Genomic DNA, 23,688 nt, shown 5'->3' with positions numbered 1-23,688 from the left:
CTGCACTGTGCGTAAGTCCTGAGAGGCAGCAGACATGGCAGAGATCAGAGTAGAGAGGGTGACTAGCGAGCGTGTTGGCGTTCCTTCCAGGAGGAGGAAGGGGAATCGTGCAGGGACACCAACGTTGTCATGACAGTAACCCCCCTAACACTCTTTCTTCTTTAAATCCTCAAGGAATCTCTGAAGAAAAAGTGAGGCATGAATATCTTCCTTAGGTTCCCATGATCTTTATTCATTTCCAAATCCTTTCCAATCTACTAGGAAAAAGGATTTTCCTTCTTCATGGCATGGATATATTCTACCTCAAGTATATGTTCGGAGCTGATGGGAGCAGGCGTGGCATCAGGATCCTTGAAGAAGGGACTTAAGATGACTGGTTTGAGAAGAGATACATGGAAGGAATTGTGTATGCGTAATGAGGCTGACGGCTTCAATTTATAGGACACGGCATTAATTCGTTTGATGACTGCAAAGGGACCAATAAAATGAGGACCTAATTTGTAGGAAGGGATCTTGAGGCAGATGTAATTTGAGGATAGCCGCACCTTGTCCTCAGGACGATAGCAAGGTGGATCCAAGCGTCTCTTCTCAGCATGCCTCTTCATACTCAGATGATTTCTCTAGAGTGGGTTTGCTGCCTCCCAGATCTTAGAGAAATCCTTTGTGAGAGTATCGGCTGCTTATACGCCAGAAATGGATGACACCAGAAGAGGGATTCCTGGCTGTTGCCAAAAGACCATGAAGAATGGAGAGCTCACAGAAGATTCACTTACATGATTGTTATAGGAGAACTCCACCCATGGTAAAAGCTTGACCCAGTCATCATGGTGTGCGTTCGTGAAATGCTGCAGGAAGTTTGGTCAGAACCTGATTGACTCGTCCTTTGGATTCAGGGTGGTATGCAGAAAAGTCCATACCACATTTAGATGTTTGCACAAAGCTTACAATAATCTGAATGTGAATTGGACTCCTCTATCGGACACAATGTGAAGAGGGAATCCGTGAAGGCAGAAGATGTGCTGAATGAATTTTTCCGCAAGTTCAGGAGCAGACGGAAGGCCTGGCAATGGGGTAAAATGAGACACCTTCGAAAAGCGATCCACCAGTACCCAGATGATGGAGCATGCAGAGAACACAGGAGGTCCATGATAAAGTCCATCGCGATGTGCTGCCACGGTGCAGAAGGCACTTGAAGTGGTAGAAGTCGCCCAGATGGGAGTTGCCAGGGAGTCTTGTTGCGGGCACAGGAAGGGCAGGTGGAAACAAATTCCATGATATATTTTCACATGGTAGGCCACCAATAGTGACAAGATGAGTTGCAAGGTCTTTCTCTGCCTGGCATGACCGGCCACTTTGGAGAAGTCCCCCCATATCAGGACTTGCCTCTTATCCGATTCCAAAACCAAGGTCTTTCCTGAAGGAATTTTGGACAAGTTTACAGTAGCCATAGTAACCATCTTGTATGGCTCAATGTCAAGTTGGGGTTCCTCTTCTTGGTCAGTGGGCAGGAAGGGCCAAGAAAGCACATCAGCCTTATGGTTTTGTCAGTGGACCGAAAATGCGGAACAAAGTCGAAACTGGCAAAAAATAGCGACCACCTAGCCTGGTGCAGATACAGCCTTTGTGCAGACTGCAGACAGGCCAGGTTTTTATGGTGTATATAAATGATGACCAGATGGACTGCTCCTTCGAAAAAGTACCGCTACTCCTCTACAGCCATCTCAATCACCAACAACTCTGTCGTCAATTGAGTAGTTGCGCTCAGGAACAGAGAAGGCCTAGGGAAAAAAAACGACCGGTTGGACTGCTCCTTCGAGAAAGTATCGCCACTACTCTAGAGCCATCTCAATCACCAACAACACTTGGTCGCCAATTGAGAAGTTGCGCTCAGGAACAGAGAAGGCCATGGAAGAAAAAGCATACATGACCATTCGGCCAGAGGGAAAATTTTGGGTGAGAACTGCCCCTGCCCCAGAAGATGAAGCATCTACCTCCAGAAATAATTGTTTGTTCACTTCCGGTCAATGTAGTACTGGAGCAGAGGAGAAGGCCTGTTTCAGGGAGAGAAAGGCATTCTCAGCCTTAGGAGTCCATACCTTTGGATCAGCACCCTTATGGATCATAGCAGAGATGAGGGCAGTCCGGGAAGAGAAATGCGGAATGAATTGTTGGTAGTAATTGGCGAATCCTAGGAGTCTCAGGAGGGCTTGAACACTAGCAGGACGCAGACACTTGAGGGTGGAAGACACTTTCTCCGGATTCATCTTCAAGCCGGTGTCCGAGATTATATAACCTAGGAAAGGCCGAGAAGATTGTTCAAAAATGCATTTAGCACACAGGCGATTTTCCCTTAGTCACTGCAGGCCTTGGCAAATTTTCCGCCTATGCAAGGGCGGATCTGGAGAGATGACCAGGAGATCATCCAGATAAACCATGACACAAGAATAGAGGAGGTCTCAGAAGATGTCATTCAGGAATTCTTGGCAGACAGCTGAGCCCAGATAACTCGGTACTCATAATGACCATCCCGGGTATTGAAAGCAGTCTTCCATTCATCTCCTCGGCGTATCTGGATTAGATTGTATGCTCCTCTCAGATCCACCTTGGTAAAAATCCTGGCACATCTGAAGTGATCTATTGATTCCGGGATCAAAGGCAATGGATATTTGTTCTTATCCGTGATCTGGTTGAGAACCCCATAATCTATGCAAGGTTGGAGAGTCCCATCCTTTTTATTGACAAAGAATAAGCCGGCTCCTGCTGGTGAAGAGGACTTCTGAATGAATCCCTTTGCTAAATTCTCCTTTACACACTCGGACATGGCTAGGGTCTCCACCTTTGACAGGGGTTCAATACGGCCTCATGGAGGTGAGGATTCCGGTAGCAGGTCTATGGGGCAGGAGTACGGCCTATGTGGAGGTAGAATTTCTTCTTCCTTCTTGTCGAAGACGTCCACATGCAACCAGTAGGCGGATGGTAATCTTGGCAAAGGAGATGGCGCTACTGGCGGACGAACTGGACATACAGGTATAAGACACTTCTTATGACAAGACTGTCCCCAATGAAGCACTGCTCCAGATTTCTAGTCAAGGACAGGTTCATGAATGCAGAGCCATGGAAGACCCACGAGAAGGGGATGAGACAGACTAGGAAGCACGTCGATGGCGATCTTCTCTGTGTGCAGCATTCCTATTCGTAGCACCAATTGCTCGGTGACCACCTAAACAGCTTTGGTAGGGTCCTCTCATCAACAGATGACACCAACAATGGATTCTGGAGGCGTCGAAAAGGGATCTGGTAATGATCTACTACTGCTTGCTGCATGAAGTTCCCTGCAGCACCGGAATCCAGGTACACAGTCTGAACGAACGGGGAGCCTCCAAATGTCACAGATACGGTCAGGATCAACAGTGGAGGAGTATTACTCTCACCCAGGGTAGCTTTTCCTACCAGCCCTAGGCTTGAGAGTTTTTCGACTTCTTAGAACAGCTGCGGATTAAATGTCATGTGTCTCCGCAATAAAAGCACAAGCGCCTGGCTCGACGGATCTCCTGTCGTTCTTCGGTGAACTTTACATGATCGACCTGTATAGGCTCAGATGAGACTGCTGCCACAGAGGACTGAGGGATGAGCGGCCTCCGTTAGGATGGAGCCAGATGAAGAGGTTTTCTCTTACACGTCGTCTTAATGAAGCGCTCTTGGAATCCGAGGTCAATACGGATAGCCAAGGAAATTAAGTCAGCCAGAGTAGCAAGAATGTCTTGACCTGCCAGCTCATCCTTTATCCTTCCGGACAATTTCTCCCAGAAGGTGGCTACTAATGCCTCGGTTTTACAGCCGAGTTCAGAAGCCAGGGTGCAGAACCGGATGGCATATTGGCCTACAGTCAGACTTGCCTGGCACAGGCTGAGGAGAGATGATGCTGCAGAGGTACTGTAAGTCGGCCCGGCTCGTCAAAGACCTTGTGGAACGCCTCCAGCAAGGCCTGCATATCCGAAATGACGGTGTCTCCTCTCTCACAAGGGGTTAAGCCACGCCATGGCCTCTCCTCCAAGATGGGACGTTAGGAATGCCACCTTCGCCCAATCAGATGAAAACTGGTGAGCCAGCAGTTCAGAATGCAGGGAGAACTGGTTAATAAACCCTCTTCATTGCTTGGGATCCCCGTCAAAACGTGGTGGAGCAGACAGACTGGGTTCAGGACCTGGAGCATGACTTGCGGACTGAATAGTCACTGCCAAGGTTTCCGCAGCTCGGACAAGAGCAAATGTAGCCGCTGATTTCAGAGTGCCCAGGCGGGTGTTCACTGTCTGAAGATATGACAAGATCTTGTCTTGCTGGTCACTGATGGGTTATCTCTAGGAACAGCTCCGAGGTTGGAGGGGTATGAGAGTCAGCGGGTCCCATGGCCTTAGCCAACTGTTAACCACTCTGCCACTGTCTGGAGAGAGCCTGGAAGGGCATAACTAAGCGACCACCTGGTTCTTCACTAGAGCCCCTGATAGTGTGCTTAGACTTTGACCCAGGTGAGTGTCAGTTACCACTCCAGGACAGACCACGGAGCCGCAGAAGCTGACCCCCCAAAGGGGTTGTCGGGAAGCAGGAATGGACTTGGAGAGTCAGGACGACCAGGAACTGGATAGCATCAGGATAGATACTACACGGCTGGTAGACAGGACGGGTACTTGAACACAGGCACAGACTGGGTGGGTTACAGGAACACAGGATGGACAGGTGCAGGATCACAGGAGCTGGTTCAGACTGGACGAATGAGGGAGGCGGTAACACGTACAGACCAGGCAGGTCAAGATCAAGACAAGGTATAGGCAGGATGGGAACAGGTACAGCAGGATAGGCAGGATCAAGTTCAGATAAGACAGACAGGATCAGATTCAGGGGGCACAGGTATAGAGACCTTACAACTAGAGATGAGCGAACATGTTCAGAAAATGTTCGCCAATTTCAAATTCGGCATGAACATTGCACATTTGTGATTTGTGATCGGACACCGGAGCATTTTTACTTAAAATTGGCAAAAATCGGTATAAGTGCGGGAAATTATCACGTTTCCACTACAGTATTTTTATCACTTTAGCTAGGATAGTGATGCTGTATGATGAGCGGGGGGTACGTGCTTAACGAGGGGAGGGCATGGGGAGAGGTCAGAGTAGCGGCGTGCTGTTGATCAAATTTTTTTTTGATTAACTTAATGTGTGCAAATTCCGGGTGCAGTAACCATCCACAATGTCCAGACACAAGGGCTTGTGCCATTGGTTCCTGAAATCACATGTCCCTCTCCATATAAAGAACGGACATGTCGTTTTAGCCCCATTTTGTTAGTATAACAGCGCAGAGAGGATTCTCCTCATACTGGTCCTGGATACTGAGAGATTTTAGATAGAATCAACCGCCTAGCTAACTAAGTCAGATAGTTTAGATAGGGTTCTGTGTGGCTGGGAAATCGACCTTCCAGCAGATCAATCGTTTTTGCTATTAGTGAGGTCCAGACAGAGACAGCATGGCACATATCAGCATAGAATTCTGTTGTGCACTGCTTATATTGTGCTCCATGCACGAGTACAGCTTTGAAACTCTAATTTTTTCTTTTCCTACCATGCTACATTAAGCAAGCCACATCTGACCTTGCAATTATTTTGCACTGAGGTTCAGCTGTATCTAGGGCTCCACATTAAAAACTCTATTTTTTTCTGTTACTACTGGGATACATACAGCAGTTCACATCTCAACTTGAATTTTTTTGCTTCATATATTCTACTGAATGCAGAGCTCGTCCATAGTAAAAAAAAAATCAAATTTTTGCTGTTACTAATGTGATACAGCAGGTTACATCTCAGCTTGTAATTTTGTGGCGGTGAAATTCAGCTGTATGCACACAGTAAACAATCTACTTTCTTGTGTTACTAATGTGATACAGCACACCACATCTCAGCTTGAAATTTTTTTGAGCATATATTCTACTTTATACAGGCCTCATCCACAGTAAAAAATCTAATTTCTTCTGTTAATAATGTGATACAGCAGACCACATCTCAGCTTGAAATTTTTTTGAGCATATATTCTACTTTATACAGGCCTCAACCACAGTAAAAAAATCTAATTTCTTCGGTTACTAACGTGATACAGCAGGTCACATCTCAGCTTGAAATTTTTGGAATCCCCAAGGCTTGCGGGACAAACCTCTGTATCTAACACTTACTCCACTGCATTTGCCTTCTCCACCTCCTCTAGGGCCTCCACCTGTGCCTTTAACCTCTACCTTAATGAGACTTGTGTTCCAACAGTGCAGAATGAATCCCCACCACCTCCGTACTGCGCAGCCAGGGCTCAACTCAATCAGGCAGTGTTAAAATTAATATGTCTTGGAGACCGCAGTCATACAGCTGAAGAGTTGTGGACAGGCCGAGTTTGAGCAGTGGCGTTCTCCTCTGAACCTGCAATCAGGGAAGGCAATGTGCGATAACGGTGCGAACCTGGTGGCGGCCCTACGCCAGGGCAAGCTCACACACGTGCCATGCATAACTCACATTCTCAACCTGGTGGTACAGCAATTTTTTTCACTATCCCAGCCTGGATGCGCTGCTGCAGAAAGCATGGAAGCTGTGTGATCAATTCCGCCGTTCACACCCCTCAGGTCATTGACTTGCATTGATACAGAGGTCTTTGTCCGCACCAGTTAACCGCTTGATTTGCGATGTGCCAACACAGTAGATGTTACAGCGACTGTGGCAGCAGCGACAAACCCTGATGCAGTATCTCATGTCGTATAGCCTGCGCCAACGCAATATGGACGTGGTGCAAATCACACTTGCGGAGTGGGTACAGATTAAGGACCTCTGCACCCTTCTGCACAGTTTTGAAATGGCTACTAAAATGGTTGGCACTGACGATGCCATCATCAGCATCACTATTCCAGTCATCTACATGCTGGACCAGACTTGGAATATTCTGCGGGAGGAGGTGGTGGTCCCAGAGGAAGAGGAGGATGCGGAAGGGATAACAATGTCTCTAAGTTCCATACTGTCGTCACACAGGCGGGTGACAAGGGAGGGTGGATTACAGAGAACTAGAGGGACTGGTGATACCAGACAAACTGTTAGTGAAGGTGCATGAGCCGAGGAACTAATGGAGGAGGAAGAGATGATGGGTGAGTAATAGTCAGAAGATAAAGAGGATAATCATCCCCTCTCTGTTGTTCGTGGTTGGCGGGAGGGGACGTAGGAAACAAGCATCAGTGTTACCCAGCCATCAATATACCATGGGCTTGGACCTCATGGAAGAGCCCAACATATGAGTGCCTTCTTGCTGCACTATCTGCAACATGATCCCCGTATAGTTAGGATTCAAAATAGTACTGACTCCTGGGTTGCCACTCTGTTAGATCCACGTTGTAAGGCTATGTGCCCACGTTGTAGAAATGAAGCAGAAAATTTCTGCAGCATTTCTGCATCTCCCTGGCAGAAAAAACGCATGCAGATTGTGCATGCGTTTTTCCTGCAGAATACATGCGGATTCACATGCGTATCCACATGTGTTAACGCATGTGTTTCCGCATGCGGACTGACAAGCACTTTCCAGGCGATAGCATCACTTGGAAAGTGCTTGACAACTAGGTCACACTGTATAAATCCATGCAAACGGCATGGTTTTATACAGTGTGACCGTAAAAATAAAAAAATAAAAGCTATACTTACCTCCGATGCCGCCCCGTGTGCTGTCGCGCTCCTTCCTGGTTCCTTCCTGGCTTGCCGGCATCTCGCGAGACAGCCTGCGGTCACATGACCACGACGTCATCTCAGGTCCTGGAAGGAGAAGCGCTGCAGGGGCCGCCGGACAGGTGAATATAAACTTTATTTATTATTTTATTCTTTTTTTTACAGGTACAATGGTACCCAGGTCTGGATGAGAGTCTCCTCTCCTCCAGAACTGGGTACCATACGCACATTGAACAGCATATAATCCGCTTGTACAAATGTACAGACACGGATTCTATGCGTCTCAATGCAAGTCAATGGCGGCGCTTCCGCAAAATTAATGAACATGCTGCGGATTTATGAGCGCTGCAGAAACGCTGCGGAAAAATCCGCAGCATGTGCATTGACGTTGCGGAATGCCATTGGGGACCATGGGGTGCGGATTACCATGCGTTTTTGATGCGTTTCCGCTGCGGAAATTGCGCAGCATAAACGCATGAAAAACGCATCGTGTGCACGCAGCCTAAGAGTAAATTTTGCCAGATGCTTCCCGCCCTGGAAAGGGACCCGCGCATGCTGGAGTATCAAAACACGCTTATGCATAACCTTAAGCGAGGTTTTCCTCATGACAGCAGTGAGGCACACAGTGTACATTGCAGCTCTAGATTTCCAACTTCAGGAACGTCAGTTTGTCAATGCAAAAAAATTAGCAGCAGCGTAAATGGCAGAAGCAATTTCTGTGAGTCCTTTCACACATCAGTACAAGTCTGACACTTGGTGAACGACTGGAGAGAATGGTGCAGGAGTACCTTGGTCTTCAAAAATGGAAGAGTGTCCTGAGCTCGCCTGTCATGCCTTGGATGTTTTATCATGCTCGGAAGCCAGCGTTCTCTCAGAACGTGTCTACAGTGCTGCTGGTGGTGTCCAAAGGATAAGCGCAGCCGGTTGTCCCCTGAAAGTGTAGACTGCCTAAGTTTCATCAAGATGAACAAGTCATGGATCTCCAAGAACTTTTGCACCCCAAGACTGTACAGACTAGGCAATGTTCTAGTTTTTAGTGTGCTGCATTGATCTTGCGAAATTGCAGTCTGTGATATCTTTGTCGTGGCTTCTGTGCCTGCTGTTGCTGCTGCTGATGTTAACAATAATTTTTTGAAATGTAGATACTCTAGATTGGGTCTCCATCTGGTGGGTTTTCTGTAGCGGAAGGAGTGTCGGTCCCCATTATACTATTTCTACTGTGGTGAATTTGATGCCACTTTGGTGGTGTCTTCCCCTAATTTTTTGAAATATGAAGACTTCTGATTGGGTCTCTATCTGCTGAGTTGGCTGTAGTGGAAGGGGTGTCAGTGGCCTATTATTCTATTTCTACTCTAGTGAAATTGATGCCACTTTGGTAGTGTCAGCCCCTAACTTTTAAAAATGTGGAGACTCCTGATTGGGTCTCCTTCATGTGTGTTGCCTGTAGCAGTAGGGCTCCCAGACCGGCAGGCCTCCACTTACTTTCAGTCAACTACCTGTTACTATCCTTAAATTTTTGTACCAATAGTACTCTATGAAACTGATGTTTGTGCCATCTGAGTGTGGCCAAGCAGAAAAGCAGCTTGAGCTGTTGCATGTAGTATCAGGGCTCCCAGCACAGCAGGCCTATACCACCTCATCTTAATTTAAAGTTAAATTCAAAGCTGTAAATGCTGGCCCAGACTCTGATACCTCATGCATGTCCAATGACTGACTGCTGCTGTGCCATTATAAAATTTGTACTGTGGGTCAATTGATGCCACTTTTCCTGGTGTCTGCCCCTAATTTGAGCTGTTTTGTCAGCTTTTGGGTCCCTTTGAAGGCGTTGTGTATGCGTTTGGTTTTTGCCTCCAATTGATTGCAACGGGATTCGGATATGTTCGTCGAACTGTTCGACGATTTGTTTGGAGAACTTCTTGAAGTTCACCGATCTGAAACGAATCGAACCTTAAGAGGTTCGCTCATCTCTACTTACAACTAAGTAGCAGGAAAACATACTAATCAACAATGCTGCTAAGGGCACTTCCCTATATGAGAGGGTGCCTTAAATATCAGACGTCTCCCAGCTATTGTCTGGGGACATTTCAGAAGTGCGCACGCTGCCCTTTAGTCTATTTTCACACATGTTGTGTTTTTTTCTGATGCAAATCTGCTGCTAACTTTTCTCTGCCAGGAAAACAGCTGCGTAAAAAACGCAGGTTTTGTTGCATTTTTTGCTGCGTTTTTGCTGCATTTTTTTGGCCACCCATTACTTCCTATGGGTGAAAAAACGCAGCAAATACGCAGCAAAAACGTAGGTGCGTTTTCTGCTGCAGAAACGCTGAAAGAAGTGACACGCTCTATTTCCCAAATACGCAAGCAAGGCAGAAAATACGCAGCAAACAAAAAGCAACATGTGTGAACAGAGAATTCTGGTTTCTCATAAACTATGCTGGTACTGCAAGATGTAGCTGAAAATTAGCATAAAAATCTGCTGCAAAATATGCAGCAAAACATAACGTGCGTGAACACAGCCTTATGAAGCGAGAGCGCGTGCCCTAAGCTTACTCCCAGGAGACCTGCGTGCCATGTGCAGGTCCTGGGAGGCCGCAGATGTGGCGGAGACCGGAGCAGAGAGAGTGAGTGAGTGAGCACATTGGCGTCCCTGCCGAGAGGAGCAAGGTGAATTGTGCTGGGACGCCGGTGCTGTCATTACAATCTAGTTAATAAACTGCTCCTGATTACTACTGCATGGCAATCTGCTTCAGTCTTACTCTACTTTCATAAATATCATTCAAAAGACATATAATCCTCCCTCTAGCACACAATGGACACCTTTATACTGTAAAGGGAAAGGTCTTTGCAGCATTTAAGATAATGTAAAAACCCTGTGGCAGCACATTTATCGCAGATTCTGGAAGTTACTGCTCTCTTCAGAATAGGATGACTCATTATTAAATTACAAGGAAAGTGTTGTTTATATAGTGTGTCTCTAACAAGCACGGTGCACAGGAGCGAGTGCTTGTTTCTCCAGGCTGGGACCGTACAAATTGTCAATCTGAATACATCTTCTCCATGATGTGTCTCTTGCTGACTTGTAGAATTTAGAGATGTCAGCCAGTTATGTCGCACCATGCCTTTAGGAAATCTCAATGCACAGCCCTTTGGCTGAATAATATAATGGTTGTGATTGTGAAACATCAGGGTTTAAAGAGAAAAGTCTACAAAGAAGACAGTCTAAGAGCCACAATTGCTATCTTTATTGTTTCCTGCCCATTTAAATTACCAGTGTGCACAAATGTGAATCTAAATATCATTGTCAATAATTGAACTATTCCACCGGATGGTAATGATGCATTGCAGAGGATCTATTTTATCCTTTACCCAAATGAAATGACTAGGGAAGTAACAACGCAGCTCAGAAATACATTAGCAGCAGGACACACAGCAGATACAAGGATTTCATGGTGTATACATATGTGGCTGTATCTATATTTTGTGCCCATTTTCTTTCTTTATGATATTGACATAACTGGCAGCTAGATCACAATCTTAGAGGGATGCAAGATACCTATTTGTAAGTAAAAACAAGCATGTCTGTTTTTGGATGGTGTACATTAGTGTAACTGGACTTATAAGCAAGAAGATGACCTTTAAAGAGTTCTCTCATTACAGGCAACTCTAGAATTATGATAGATATGCTGCTGATTTCAAAGATCCCTGGCAAACAGTTCATTTTCCTGGGGGAATTAAACTTGGTGGCTCATTTCTCCTGCTTTAGAGGAATAATTCAGTATTACATGAGGCTGCTCAAATGAATGGCATCCATGTAAACTATGGACAGACCGAGCCAGGGGCGGACACAGACTGTAGTGGGCCCCTGTGCAAGAAATTTTGGGGGGCCCCCCCTGCCCTTCATAAGGCAACAAAGTTATGTAAACATAACTCCCCATGTGCATCTCTCACCCCCCCATGTGCAGCTCTCATCCCACCCATGTGCAGCTCTCACCCCCCGTGCATCTCTCATCCCCCCCATGTGCATCTCTCATCCCCCCCATGTGCATCTCTCATCCCCCCATGTGCATCTCTCATCCCCCCCATGTGCATCTCTCACCCCCCCATGTGCATCTCTCACCCCCCCATGTGCATCTCTCACCCCCCCATGTGCATCTCTCACCCCCCCATGTGCATCTCTCACCCCCCCATGTGCATCTCTCATCCCCCCCGTGCATCTCTGATTCCCCCCACTCCTAGTTAATTAATTGTATTTAAAAAAAATAAAACTTGTTATACTTACCCCCATGCAATCCCTGCAGAATCCTGGCGCTCGTCCACGTCGCTGCCACCAGGTTCTCCTGACGTTCGGCCATGTGACGGCGCCACATACATAGCCATCAGCTTTTGTTTTGGCCAAAAGATTTTTAAAGCCGCCACCACGATAAGGTAGACTCTTCTGGGCGGGCCCTACTCTAACCTATTAAAATTTTCTTAAAATATCCAATACTCTTTTTAGATATATTTTTATTTAGTTTTCTTTAAGGGAATGTGTCATATACATTTTTTTTTTAAATGACCAATAATACCACATACAGGGAACACCGCCACACCATGACCAGACCACATATTACCACAACATAGTGACCGAATAATACCACACAGAAGGGAGAAAAACTGCCACACCATGACCAGACCACATATTACCACTACATTACTAATATTACCACCAGTGTCATTATACACGGGAGCTCTATACATGGTATGTATAACGTAAGTGTCCAGGTAATCTAGTGATCACCAGTGAAATTATACACAGGAGCTCTGTATATAGTGTCAGTGTACAGGTAATACAGTGACATTATACACAGGAGCTCTGTATATAGTGTACAGGTAATACAGTGATCATCAGTGACATTATACACAGGAGCTCTGTATATAGTGTCAGTGTACAGGTAATACAGGGATCACCAGTGACATTATACACAGGAGCTCTGTATATAGTGTCAGTGTACAGGTAATACAGTGATCACCAGTGAAATTATACACAGGAGCTCTGTATATAGTGTCAGTGTACAGGTAATACAGTGATCACCAGTGACATTATACACAGGAGCTCTGTATATAGTGTCAGTGTACAGGTAATACAGTGATCACCAGTGACATTATACACAGTGTACATGTAATAGACTGACTCACCGGTGACGTCTCTAGGTGAAGTCCTTCATCTTCGCTTTTCTCCTTCATCCAGCACAGACCGCCATCACGTCTTCCAGCCAGGACTCGTCTCTGCATAAAATAACACAGTTATCTAGAGCACATTCCCCAACTTCTACATTACGCAGCTGAATACAGACGTGCATCCACCATCAATATATGGTTAGTTATTAGGCAACCTACCATTCCAAATATAAATTGTAATCCACCACTGTGCCCCCATTAACTGTAAATAGGCACTTAATATATAATTTAATTAGAACCTCTACTCTTTCCGCCAATTTGTTACCAGTCACACTCCTGCATCCGCAACGCCCCCTACTCTATACTTCCTGCTCCCCGCATTCAATATTTACATGCACCCCCTGCCCCAATTCATTATATCATGTCCGTGCTCTCCCCACCCCATCATCATTTATCATTTACTCTCCCCCACCCCACATTCGTTATGTGCAGCTCATTATCCCCCTACTCCCAATTCCCCCATGTGCAGCTCTCATCCCCCTCCATGTGCCCCTCTCTCACCCCCTCCCCCCCACATGTGCCCCTCTCTCACCCCCCCCCCCCACATGTGCCCCTCTCTCACCCCCTCCCCCCACATGTGCCCCTCTCTCATCCCCCTCCCCCACATGTGCCCCTCTCTCATCCCCCTCCCCCACATGTGCCCCTCTCTCATCCCCCTCCCCCACATGTGCCCCTCTCTCATCCCCCTCCCCCACATGTGCATCTCCCATCTCCCCCCCCACACATGTGCATCTCCCATCTCCCCCCCCACACATGTGCATCTCCCATCTCCCCCCCACACATGTGCATCTCCCATCTCCCCCCACACATGTGCATCTCCCATCTCCCCCCCACACATGTGCATCTCCCATCTCCCCCCCCCACACACGTGCATCTCCCATCTCCCCCCCCCACACACATGTGCATCTCCCATCCCCCCCCCACATGTGCATCTCCCATCTCCCCCCCCACACACACACATGTGCATCTCCCATCTCCCCCCCCACACACACACATGTGCATCTCCCATCTCCCCCCCCACACACATGTGCATCTCCCATCTCCCCCCCACACACACACATGTGCATCTCCCATCTCCCCCCCACACACACACATGTGCATCTCCCATCTCCCCCCCCACACACACACATGTGCATCTCCCATCTCCCCCCCCACACACACACATGTGCATCTCCCATCTCCCCCCCCACACACACACATGTGCATCTCCCATCTCCCCCCCCCACACACACATACATACACACACACACACACACACATGTGCATCTCCCATCTCCCCCCCACACACACACATGTGCATCTCCCATCTCCCCCCCACACACACACATACACACACACACATGTGCTTCTCCCATCTCTCCACTCCTAGTTAATTGTATTTTAAAAAAAATAAAACTTGTTATACTTACCCCCATGCGATCCCTGCAGAATCCTGGCGCTCGTCCAAATCGCTGACAGCAGGTTCTCCTGACTTCCGGCCATGTGACGGCGCCGTCACATGACCGGAAGTCAGGGGAATCATGAAGGCGCTGCTGCAACAGCGCAGCTCAGCGCTGAAATGTCCCGGACCCGGCGCATAGCATGGGGCCGGGGGCCCCATGAGGAGAGAGACGCACAAGAGGGGGGCCCCTACCGGCCGGGCCCCATACTGGAGTCAGGGCAGTCATGCCCTGATGGCGGCCCTGCTGGAGGCTGGAGGGGCCCCCTCTCCCTCGGGGCCCCCGTTCAATGAACCGGCTGCACGGGCGGTAGTTCCGCCCCTGGACCGAGCACATCAAAAACACGTTACTTGTTAGTGACTCTGTGCTCTTGCCTTTTGGAGAGGGTGAGGGAGGCCTTGAGTGCGAAATCTACTTAGAGCAGCCCTCTGTCAAAAACCCCTCACACTGATGTTGGAGACCACCTAGAGACATTTACCAAAACTGTTGTTTTGTTATGGGGATACTGTTCTGTATCATAAAAGAAAAAAAGTGGTTGGAGGAAAATATAGACACATTTTATTTAACAATTTTCTTCTGGGATCTTCCTTCCCCTGAGCCTCAAAAGACAGCACTCACACTTGTTATCTATGGCCCAGGAACTAATAGCGCAGTACTGGCTGCAAGAACTTCCACCCACTCATAGCGAATTCATAAATTAAAATTAATTGACTTATTTTTATGGAAAAAAGGTGTTTATGTAAAAATAACCTAAAAAATGAAAGGAGGTATGGGCTTCGCTGCTGGATGACAGGGTTTGCTCCATTTAATCTGATTAAAGACTGTATATTACCCTACTGTTTTTGGTATACTGTGTAATTCAGATATATTGTATTATGTGGTAATAAAATGTACAATGTTTGTTTTCTGATTGGGACGGTTTGCTTTGTTAGTTTTAATGTAATTCAATTAAACTATGTGATTTGAAAAAAAATCTGCTGCTGTCTGCAAGTAAACTGCAATGTGGGAGAAGCTATGTTTTACGCCAAGAGGGTTCTACATGTGATTTGGTGCTAGATGTAATCAATTTGAATGAGGAGTCCAAACTGAACAGACTCAGAGTAACTAACTTAACTTTCATATTCTTTTTTTTGTCATTTTGTTTAACATGTAAAGTTCTGAAACTTTGCAAATCACTTCACTAGTGAATTTTTCTTTATTCTTGTAAAAAAAAATAAATGCATGTAAGTGGTTTCAAAACCACTGCTTTTTTCCAGCCTATTGCCTGCCTCTAGCTGCATTAATATAAGCACATCATCTTCTGGAGTACAGATGATGGCAGTAAAATGGTCAGTGCCTGTCTCCTCCTTTGAGTGTTGTGATTATCAGAACAATCTCCTTTAGTAGCTTATCTCCAGAGTCAGTGAGACACAAGGGCTGAGCTGACCCATCACAACCATCACCTGTACTCCCAATGAGTACCTTCTGATATCAATGCAGCTAAAGGGAGGCAAATAAACTGGGAAAAGCAGAGGTTTGGAAGCAACTTGCATGCATTTTTTTACAGGAATGAAGACAAATGCCCTAATAAAGTGATTTGCACAGTTTCATAACTTTACACAAATCTGAAAAAAATAAAGGCATAGTTAGGATATGGGCACAAGGGGTTTTTCAAGGAGTTTTTGGAGCAGAGACTGAGCGGAAGCTCTCCAAATCTCAAAACTAATTGAAAATTTAGAGTTTCCCCTCACTTTCTGCAAACTCAGCAATAAGATTCGGTATGCACATAGCCTTGCTCTTTAAAATTATGATCAAACAATTTTTTTGAAAAACAAAAGAGGAACATTGCATATCACAGAATGAAAAGGTGTTGAAAAACAGTCCAAACAGACTAATGGCTATAATAGTTTCCATACTCTCATTTTTAGGGCTCATGTAGACGTTTGACCAAATTGGAGAGCTAATGCACGGACTGGCCACGGCTATCCTGACCCAAGTGTGACAGCCTCATAGAAATATATGAAAGTGTCACGCTTGGCTCAGGAGAGCCGCGACCGTTCAGTGCATTGCAGTTCTAGATCAGACCAAGATCCACGGACATCTGCATGAGCCCTAGGAGGATGACGTGTTCCACATTTAGATAACCAGAGTAATTAATGCTGTTGTCTTACTAGAGATGTATTCATACTTAGACAGTAAAGTGTCTTTCTGTTGAAAGAATTAAATATACTGTGATTTAATTTTGTTACCTAGTAAAGCAGAAAAGGTCCAAAGGGTGCGTTTATACAGTATACTAGTTGCCACAGAATAGAATATCTATATAAATAACTGAGAGGTGGAATTCTTAATATGGATGCTCCTGTTTTTCTTCTGGTTTGCGCCTATTTATGGCACAAATCTTTTAGCAGGAGTACAATACAGCCAGGCCAGGCTCCTACCAAAACTACCACAATTGAAAATAACCCAAGAAACCTCTGTGTAACGCATCATTCCAGCATTTTCTTTACCACTGGATTGGTTCTTAAAATCCAAGTCCCCTGCCCCCTGTCTGATACTCACCTTCCGGCGTTTTCTTCTGTTTTCGCCGCTCTGGTCCTTCTCCTGCAGTATTTGACCTGCCAACAGCTGCAGTGTTTCATGGAGCGAGTCGGAGATCACTAATCAATGTAAGTCTATGAGACTCATTCTGGCTCTAATAGACTTGCACTGAAAGCTTGTGACATAGCTTCTGACTTCCGGACAGTCAGAAGCTGCACTCAGAAGATGGAGCCGAGAGCCCGGACCAGCCACGAAAAACAGTGGAGATGCCGGAGGGCGCAGGGGACATATGTTTAAAGCACCACTCCAGTGGTGAAAAAAAAAACATGCTGGAGTGGTGCTTTAAACCATTAGATTCCGAAATCAATAACAACTGCATCAAAGAAATTAAAATAGAGGAAGGGATGACTTCACTAGCCCTTAAAACTCTACAGTAAAATAAAAAAATATCGTGGCACTCAGAAGTAAAAACAAATTGTTCTCAGGTGATTTTATTACGCAAAAGTAGTTAAACATTTTATAAATTTGGTATTGTTGCAATCATACAGACTGCATGGCAAATGAAACCCAAAAATGCAAAACCCCAAGAATTATGGAATTGCTAATTTTTTTCATCCTCCCAAAGCATTTGTATCCAAAAGAGAAATACGGTCCCTATAAATACTTTTCCGCATACACTACCTTTCAAAAGTTTGGGGTCACCCAGACAATTTTATGTTTTCCATGAAAACTCATACTTTCATTTATCAAATGAGTTGCAAAATGAATAGAAAATATAGTTCAGACATTGACCAGGTTAGAAATAATGATTTTTATTAGAAAGAATAATTTTCTCCTTCAAATTTTGCTTTCGTCAAAGAATGCTCCCTTTGCAGCAATTCCAACATTGCAGACTTTTGGCATTCTAGCTGTTAATTTGCTGAGGTAATCTTGAGAAATTTCACCCCATGCTTCCTGAAGCCCCTCCCACAAGTTGGATTGGCTTGATGGGCACTTTTTGCGTACCATACGATCAAGCTGCTCCCACAACAGCTCAATGGGGTTGAGATCTGGTGACTGCGCTGGCCACTCCATTACAGATAGAATACCAGCTGCCTGCTTCTTCCCTAAATAGTTCATGCATAATTTGGAGGTACGCTTTGGGTCATTGTCCTGTTGTAGGATGAAATTGGCTCCAATCAAGTGCTGTCCACAGGCTATGGCATGGCGTTGCAAAATGGAGTGATAGCCTTATTCAAAATCCCATTTACCTTGTACAAATCTCCCACTTTACCAGCACCAAAGCAACCCCAAACCATCACATTACCTCCACCATGCTTGACAGATGGCGTCAGGCACTTTTCCATCATCTTTTCAGTTGTTCTGCCTCTCGCAAATGTTCTTCTGTGTGATTCAAACACCTCAAACTTTGATTCGTCTGTCCATAAAACTTTTTTCCAATCTTACTCTGTCCAATGTTTGTGTTCCTTTGCCCATATTAATCTTTTCCTTTTATTAGCCAGTCTCAGATATGGCTTTTTCTTTGCCACTTTGCCCTGAAGGCCAGCATCCCAGAGTCGCCTCTTCACTGTAGACGTTGACACTGGCATTTTGCGTGTAGTGTTTAATGAAGCTGCCAGTTGAGGAGCTGTGAGGCGTCGATTTCTCAAACTAGAGACTCTAATGTACTTGTCTTGTTGCTCAGTTGTGCAGCGGGGCCTCCCACTTCTCTTTCTACTCTGGTTAGAGCCTGTTTGTGCTCTCCTCTGAAGGGAGTAGTACACACCGTTGTAGGAAATCTTCAGTTTTTTAGCAATCTCTCACATGGAATAGCCTTCATTTCTGAGAACAAGAATAGACTGTCGAGTTTCACATGAAAGTTCTCTTTTTCTGGCCATTTTGACAGTTTCATAGAACAAACAAATGTAATGCTCCAGATTCTCAACTAGGTCAAAGGAAGGTCAATTTTATTGCTTCTCAAATCAGCCAAACCGTTTTCAGCTGGGCTAACATACTTGTGCAAGGGTTTTCTAGGGTTTTCTAAACATCCATTAGCCTTCTTACACAATTAGCAGACACAATGTACCATTAAAACACTGGAGTGGTGGTTGTTGGAAATGGGCCTCTCTACACCTATGTAGTTATTGCAATAAAAACAAGACATTTGCAGCTAGAATAGTCATTTACCACATTAACAATATATAGAGTGCATTTTTGATTCTTTTAATGTTAGCTTCATTGAAAAAAAAAAAAGTGCCTTTCTTTAAAAAATAATGAAATTTCTAAATGACCCCAAACTTTTGAGCGGTAGTGTATATAGAGCCCAAAAAGAGAAAACTGGAATCAGAAGCAAATCCAATAAAAATGCAAAATTTATTACAGTAATTCAAATAAAAACAAACATCATTAAAAAATTCAAGGGAGGAATAGTGACATCAAAGTGGCACGAGGCTAGAGGAGTATAAGATGTAGGGCAAGGGAAGATAAGTATATATACAGTAGGAATTAAGACTAGGGGCTACCATAAAGCTAAATCAGCAAACAATTATAACAGCATGATTCATCCAAAGGAAACAAACAAATGTACAGGCACGCATATACTCGGCCAAGAATAAGAGGTTGGCAGATAATATACAATTAATAAGGTATTAAATATAGCAGAGTCCAGATAATGGTAAATTTACAAGACATGTAAGGTGCAAGTGTAAAACAAGAACTTGCTATATAAGGCCAAGTTATTAATTAAGATTAGAAAGGAAAATCATGCTAATTTGCCAGATATCACAGCATATGAGGAGATTATAAGAGATATTTCATTGTGACACATATGAAATGGTAATCCCACTTTCCCAGATAAAAGTACAGCCCAATATACAACCTGTGGCTACTGTGTGAGCAGCCCCGACGCGCGTTTCCCATCCAGCCTCTTCAGAGGGCGATTGCAAAGTATTTGTTTACAAAATCTAATCAATTATTTATGTGAACCCCTAAATAGTAATATTTAAAACGCTACTTGTCCTGCAAAATACAAGCAAGTCCTCATATATAAAAATAAAAATATTATTACTTTTGGAATAGAAGGTTAAATAATTAAAAAAAATGCTAGGACTTAACAGGGGTTGTCAATTACTAGTTTAAGAAAAAACGCACATGCTGTATAAAAAGAACAGATTGCAAATACTCACCTACTAATCCGCTCTCCGCTCCTCTGGTACCGCTGTCCAGGATCCTCACTGGTATTGCTGAAGCGAGTAAATAGCTGCAGTGGTCATATGTACGTATAATTAGAGATGGATCCTGGGCCTGGGCAGCGGTACCATCGGAGTGATGGGAGATTGTTAGAAAAGTATAGAATATTTGTTATTTTTCCACAGTGGTAAGCTCTTTTTATGTCCCAAAATGGATCTATCCTTAAGGGGTTAAATTGAGACCTTCAAGGTTGACCGTGTTTTGTATTGCTACACTAAATTCTGGCCCACAAATGAATAAATCAATCTAAAATAAAATAGCTGAACAAGGCTATTACCAAACTGAAAAAAAGAATGAATCTGTGTTTTGAATTTATACCAACCTTTTTGGTAAGTTCTGCACATTCGCCCTCCGGCCCCACATAGCGGTGCTTTTCCTCGTTTTGATGACATATATTAGCTTAATGTCAGAATGGAACATGAACATCGCACATATGTCAAATGTAATATCTAATGTATTCTACTATAGTACTGAGCATGAGCATTTCCTAACCGTTCCTTTTAACATGCAGCAAATAATTCACTCATACGACTAATGCCAAGTATCCAGAGAAATTGATGCAAGTGAAGGTATCAGCGGAGATGACATTTTATTCCTTCATGTTTTATACATTACCTTTGATAGCATTTTAATGAATACACCATACTGGATATTAAAACATCAGTATCATCTAATAAATGACTCGCTTTCTTCCATATTATTTTTCTTTTGTGCATGCTGAGCTTTTTCAGTAGATTATTTTTAATGGTACTTGGACATCTCATTAGATTCTTTGTCTCTACTTTATTCTTGTAGATGCATTATTATGGAGTAGCCTGTGTGCTTCAGATCACAGCAGTTCATGTTTTCAGCGCTTTAGAAATAAAACACCATGACTTTTGGACATTGGATGGTTGTCACTCTTAAAGGGGTTGTTTCACAATGACAACCTCTATCCATGTACCCAATGGGTCATGAAGGGTGGTTCCTCTTTATTAACTAGATTGTATATGAATGACTATCCATTGAAATGTCTGTTATATAATTCTACAGGGTAGAGATGAGCGAATCAGGCAAAATTCAAATTTGCCTGTTTGTGCGGATTTTTCCAGGAAATTCGATTCACATAGAAGTTATTCTTTGCGAATTTAATGTTCCTTAATATGCATTGGCTTTGACCCCAGAGCATAATAAGCAAAAGATGTAAAAAATAAAAAGAATACTTATATTCACCTTACCGCTCACCTCTCCATCCTCGCTGCCACCCGTCTGGTACTTATCACATCTTCTTATCACCGCCTCAGATGCTGAATCTTTGGGCCTCCTCATGCTAGACCAGGACTTCTGGCTCTGATGAGGCCTGGGACGGTTCTGTGCAAGCATGCATAAGGTCAAAACGCCACAACCTTGCACAAGCTTGACCATAAGTGTCCTGGGTCTTAGGGATTTCAGAAGATGCAATAAAAACTGAATGGGTGATGGTGGAGAGCAAAGAGGCCAGAAAAGTGAGTGTTAAGGAGAGTATATATTTTTTTAAGGTCCATAAAAATGGAGACCAGTGGCCGCCATTTTGCTAAATTTGCACAGAAGCGAATTACTAAAAATCTGCATTTTGATGAATGCAGATATTTGTAATAAGTTCAAGTAGAATTGAATGTTTCTTGAATATTTGCTCATCTGTAATACAGGGGAACTTTATAACTAGACCCCACTATGGTGATAACAGCTCATGGCCAGACGTTAGGGAAACCAGAAGGGTGTCTTTGTGAAAACTTGTTAAGAAACGTACCCCAACTTTGCAATTATAAAATGCAAAATAAATTCATATAATATTTTATTTTAGCTTCATTTAAAATCCCATGCATTCAGTAGAAACCTGGTGCACAAATCGGAGGAGTGGATACTATGAGTTCCATTGCCAGCAATCTGGAATACAGCATCTGAGTAGGAAGCAATAAAGGGAAGGAACACCCTTGTTTGATATTCTAGATGAGTAAATTAAAATAAAACTTTCATAACAGTGTTAGTGGACCAATTTCACCCATGATTAATCCGATCACACCAGTCCACAAAAATGATAGCATTGTTATTGTCAGCTAGATGTTCTATGTTTGTCTGGAGCTCCTGAGCTTCATCTTCATCAGTCAAGCAGAGAGGTTTATGAAGTACTTCAGCAATTATACTATTCTTGTATGAAGTTATATGAAGATAATTCCTTATTATTGCAGGCGAAAAAGGACATATTATTTCCATTAGTAGTTATGCAATCTCTTATGTCTTCTTCAGTTATGTGACAAATTAAAGCGTATTATTAATCTACATTGACAAGCTGTTATATCGACAATGAGCAAATATAATTTTTTTATATGATTCAAATTGTTTCTTTTTCTATCCACAGAATGGCCATATGTGTTGCTCTGTAGATCCACAGTGCCTTCAGGAGCTGTGAGGATGACCAACTATTCCTACAGAAGGTTCATGGATTAAGAATGTTTTTCTCATAAAAGACCTGACACCAAATAAAAATTACATAATTGGAAGTGATGTATTATAGTGTGCAGACAAATTTCCTGGTTCAAGAAGAATTACAAGTGATAACAGCCAGTATATGGAAGGTTTTACCTTTGATTTTGTTACACTTGAGGCCAAATATTGAACAGTTGCCACTGACCTTTTTGTGCAGGATGCCCTTTGGGAATCTAGTACATGACCATGTTTTTTAAATGAGAGGATCAACCAAACATTTAATGTATAAAACCAATGGAACTGTTCATGTATAAAGATGAATCTAAGCACCTTTTCATAAGATTTTATGCCAGCTATTGCTTGAAAACCATGGATTACCTGGAAAATAGTATTACACACAACAGTTCTCATGTTTCTAGAAATAAAAAAATAGAATGTGCCACCGCTCTCTGCACCAAGTCCTTGAACATGAACTTCAATGGCATATCTAATTGATCTTTGAAACTTTCATCACTCTTCATCAACTGCACATAATTTTCTCACTGAAATATTTTATTACATATTGTAGAAAGTGTTTTTGCAAATGATAAAAAGATTTAAGATATATTGTGTTATGGGCACCTCATACTCCTTGGTAAACAGATATTTATGTGCTGGCATGGTAAAAAAATGTGTTTTGAAGGGAAAATTGCCATCCATGTTTGTTTTCTTTTTTTTTGCACTTCTTATTTCCTTACTTCTTGATTGGATTGGTTTAGTATAATCTTGTTCTTGTGAAAATTTAAATAAATGTTTCTCTTACATACGATTTTGGATTTTAATGTATTTTTTTTTTTATTTCATAGTTGAATCTTTTTTGTGTAAGAATAGTTAAGAGCAGAACATTAGAATTATATCCTGGCTCTTTTTAACACATACCTGTTTGAACCACCGGAGGTCAAAACTCAAATCTCTTTTCAGATTTTGCAAACTTGGATGACATTTCTTAATGAATTGTACAAAATTAATTGAAAAATTAATTCCAACCCTTAAAGAGAACCTGTCAGCAGGATTTTCGATCATTGCATGGGTTCGTTGCGATGATGGTGCCCGCGTAGTAAGCTTTCAATGAC

At 43.7% G+C, this 23,688-nt stretch overlaps 1 protein-coding gene across 1 annotated transcript in view; it reads left to right on the top strand.

Moving 5' to 3' along the window:
* NELL2 (neural EGFL like 2) overlaps window positions 1–23,384 on the top strand; it is a 467,229-nt gene extending 443,845 nt beyond the window's left edge. The window contains exon 20 of the mRNA XM_073652036.1: window positions 22,509–23,384. Coding sequence (XP_073508137.1) covers window positions 22,509–22,559 — 51 coding nt within the window. The 3' untranslated portion in view covers window positions 22,560–23,384. The remainder of the gene's footprint in view (window positions 1–22,508) is intronic.
* Window positions 23,385–23,688: the final 304 nt, after the last annotated feature.

This window comes from Phyllobates terribilis, unplaced genomic scaffold, assembly GCF_046119375.1.
Source record: "Phyllobates terribilis strain yellow unplaced genomic scaffold, ASM4611937v1 Scaffold_11__3_contigs__length_659146591, whole genome shotgun sequence".
NCBI lineage: Eukaryota > Metazoa > Chordata > Amphibia > Anura > Dendrobatidae > Phyllobates > Phyllobates terribilis.
This window is presented reverse-complemented; position numbering and strand designations above follow the sequence as displayed.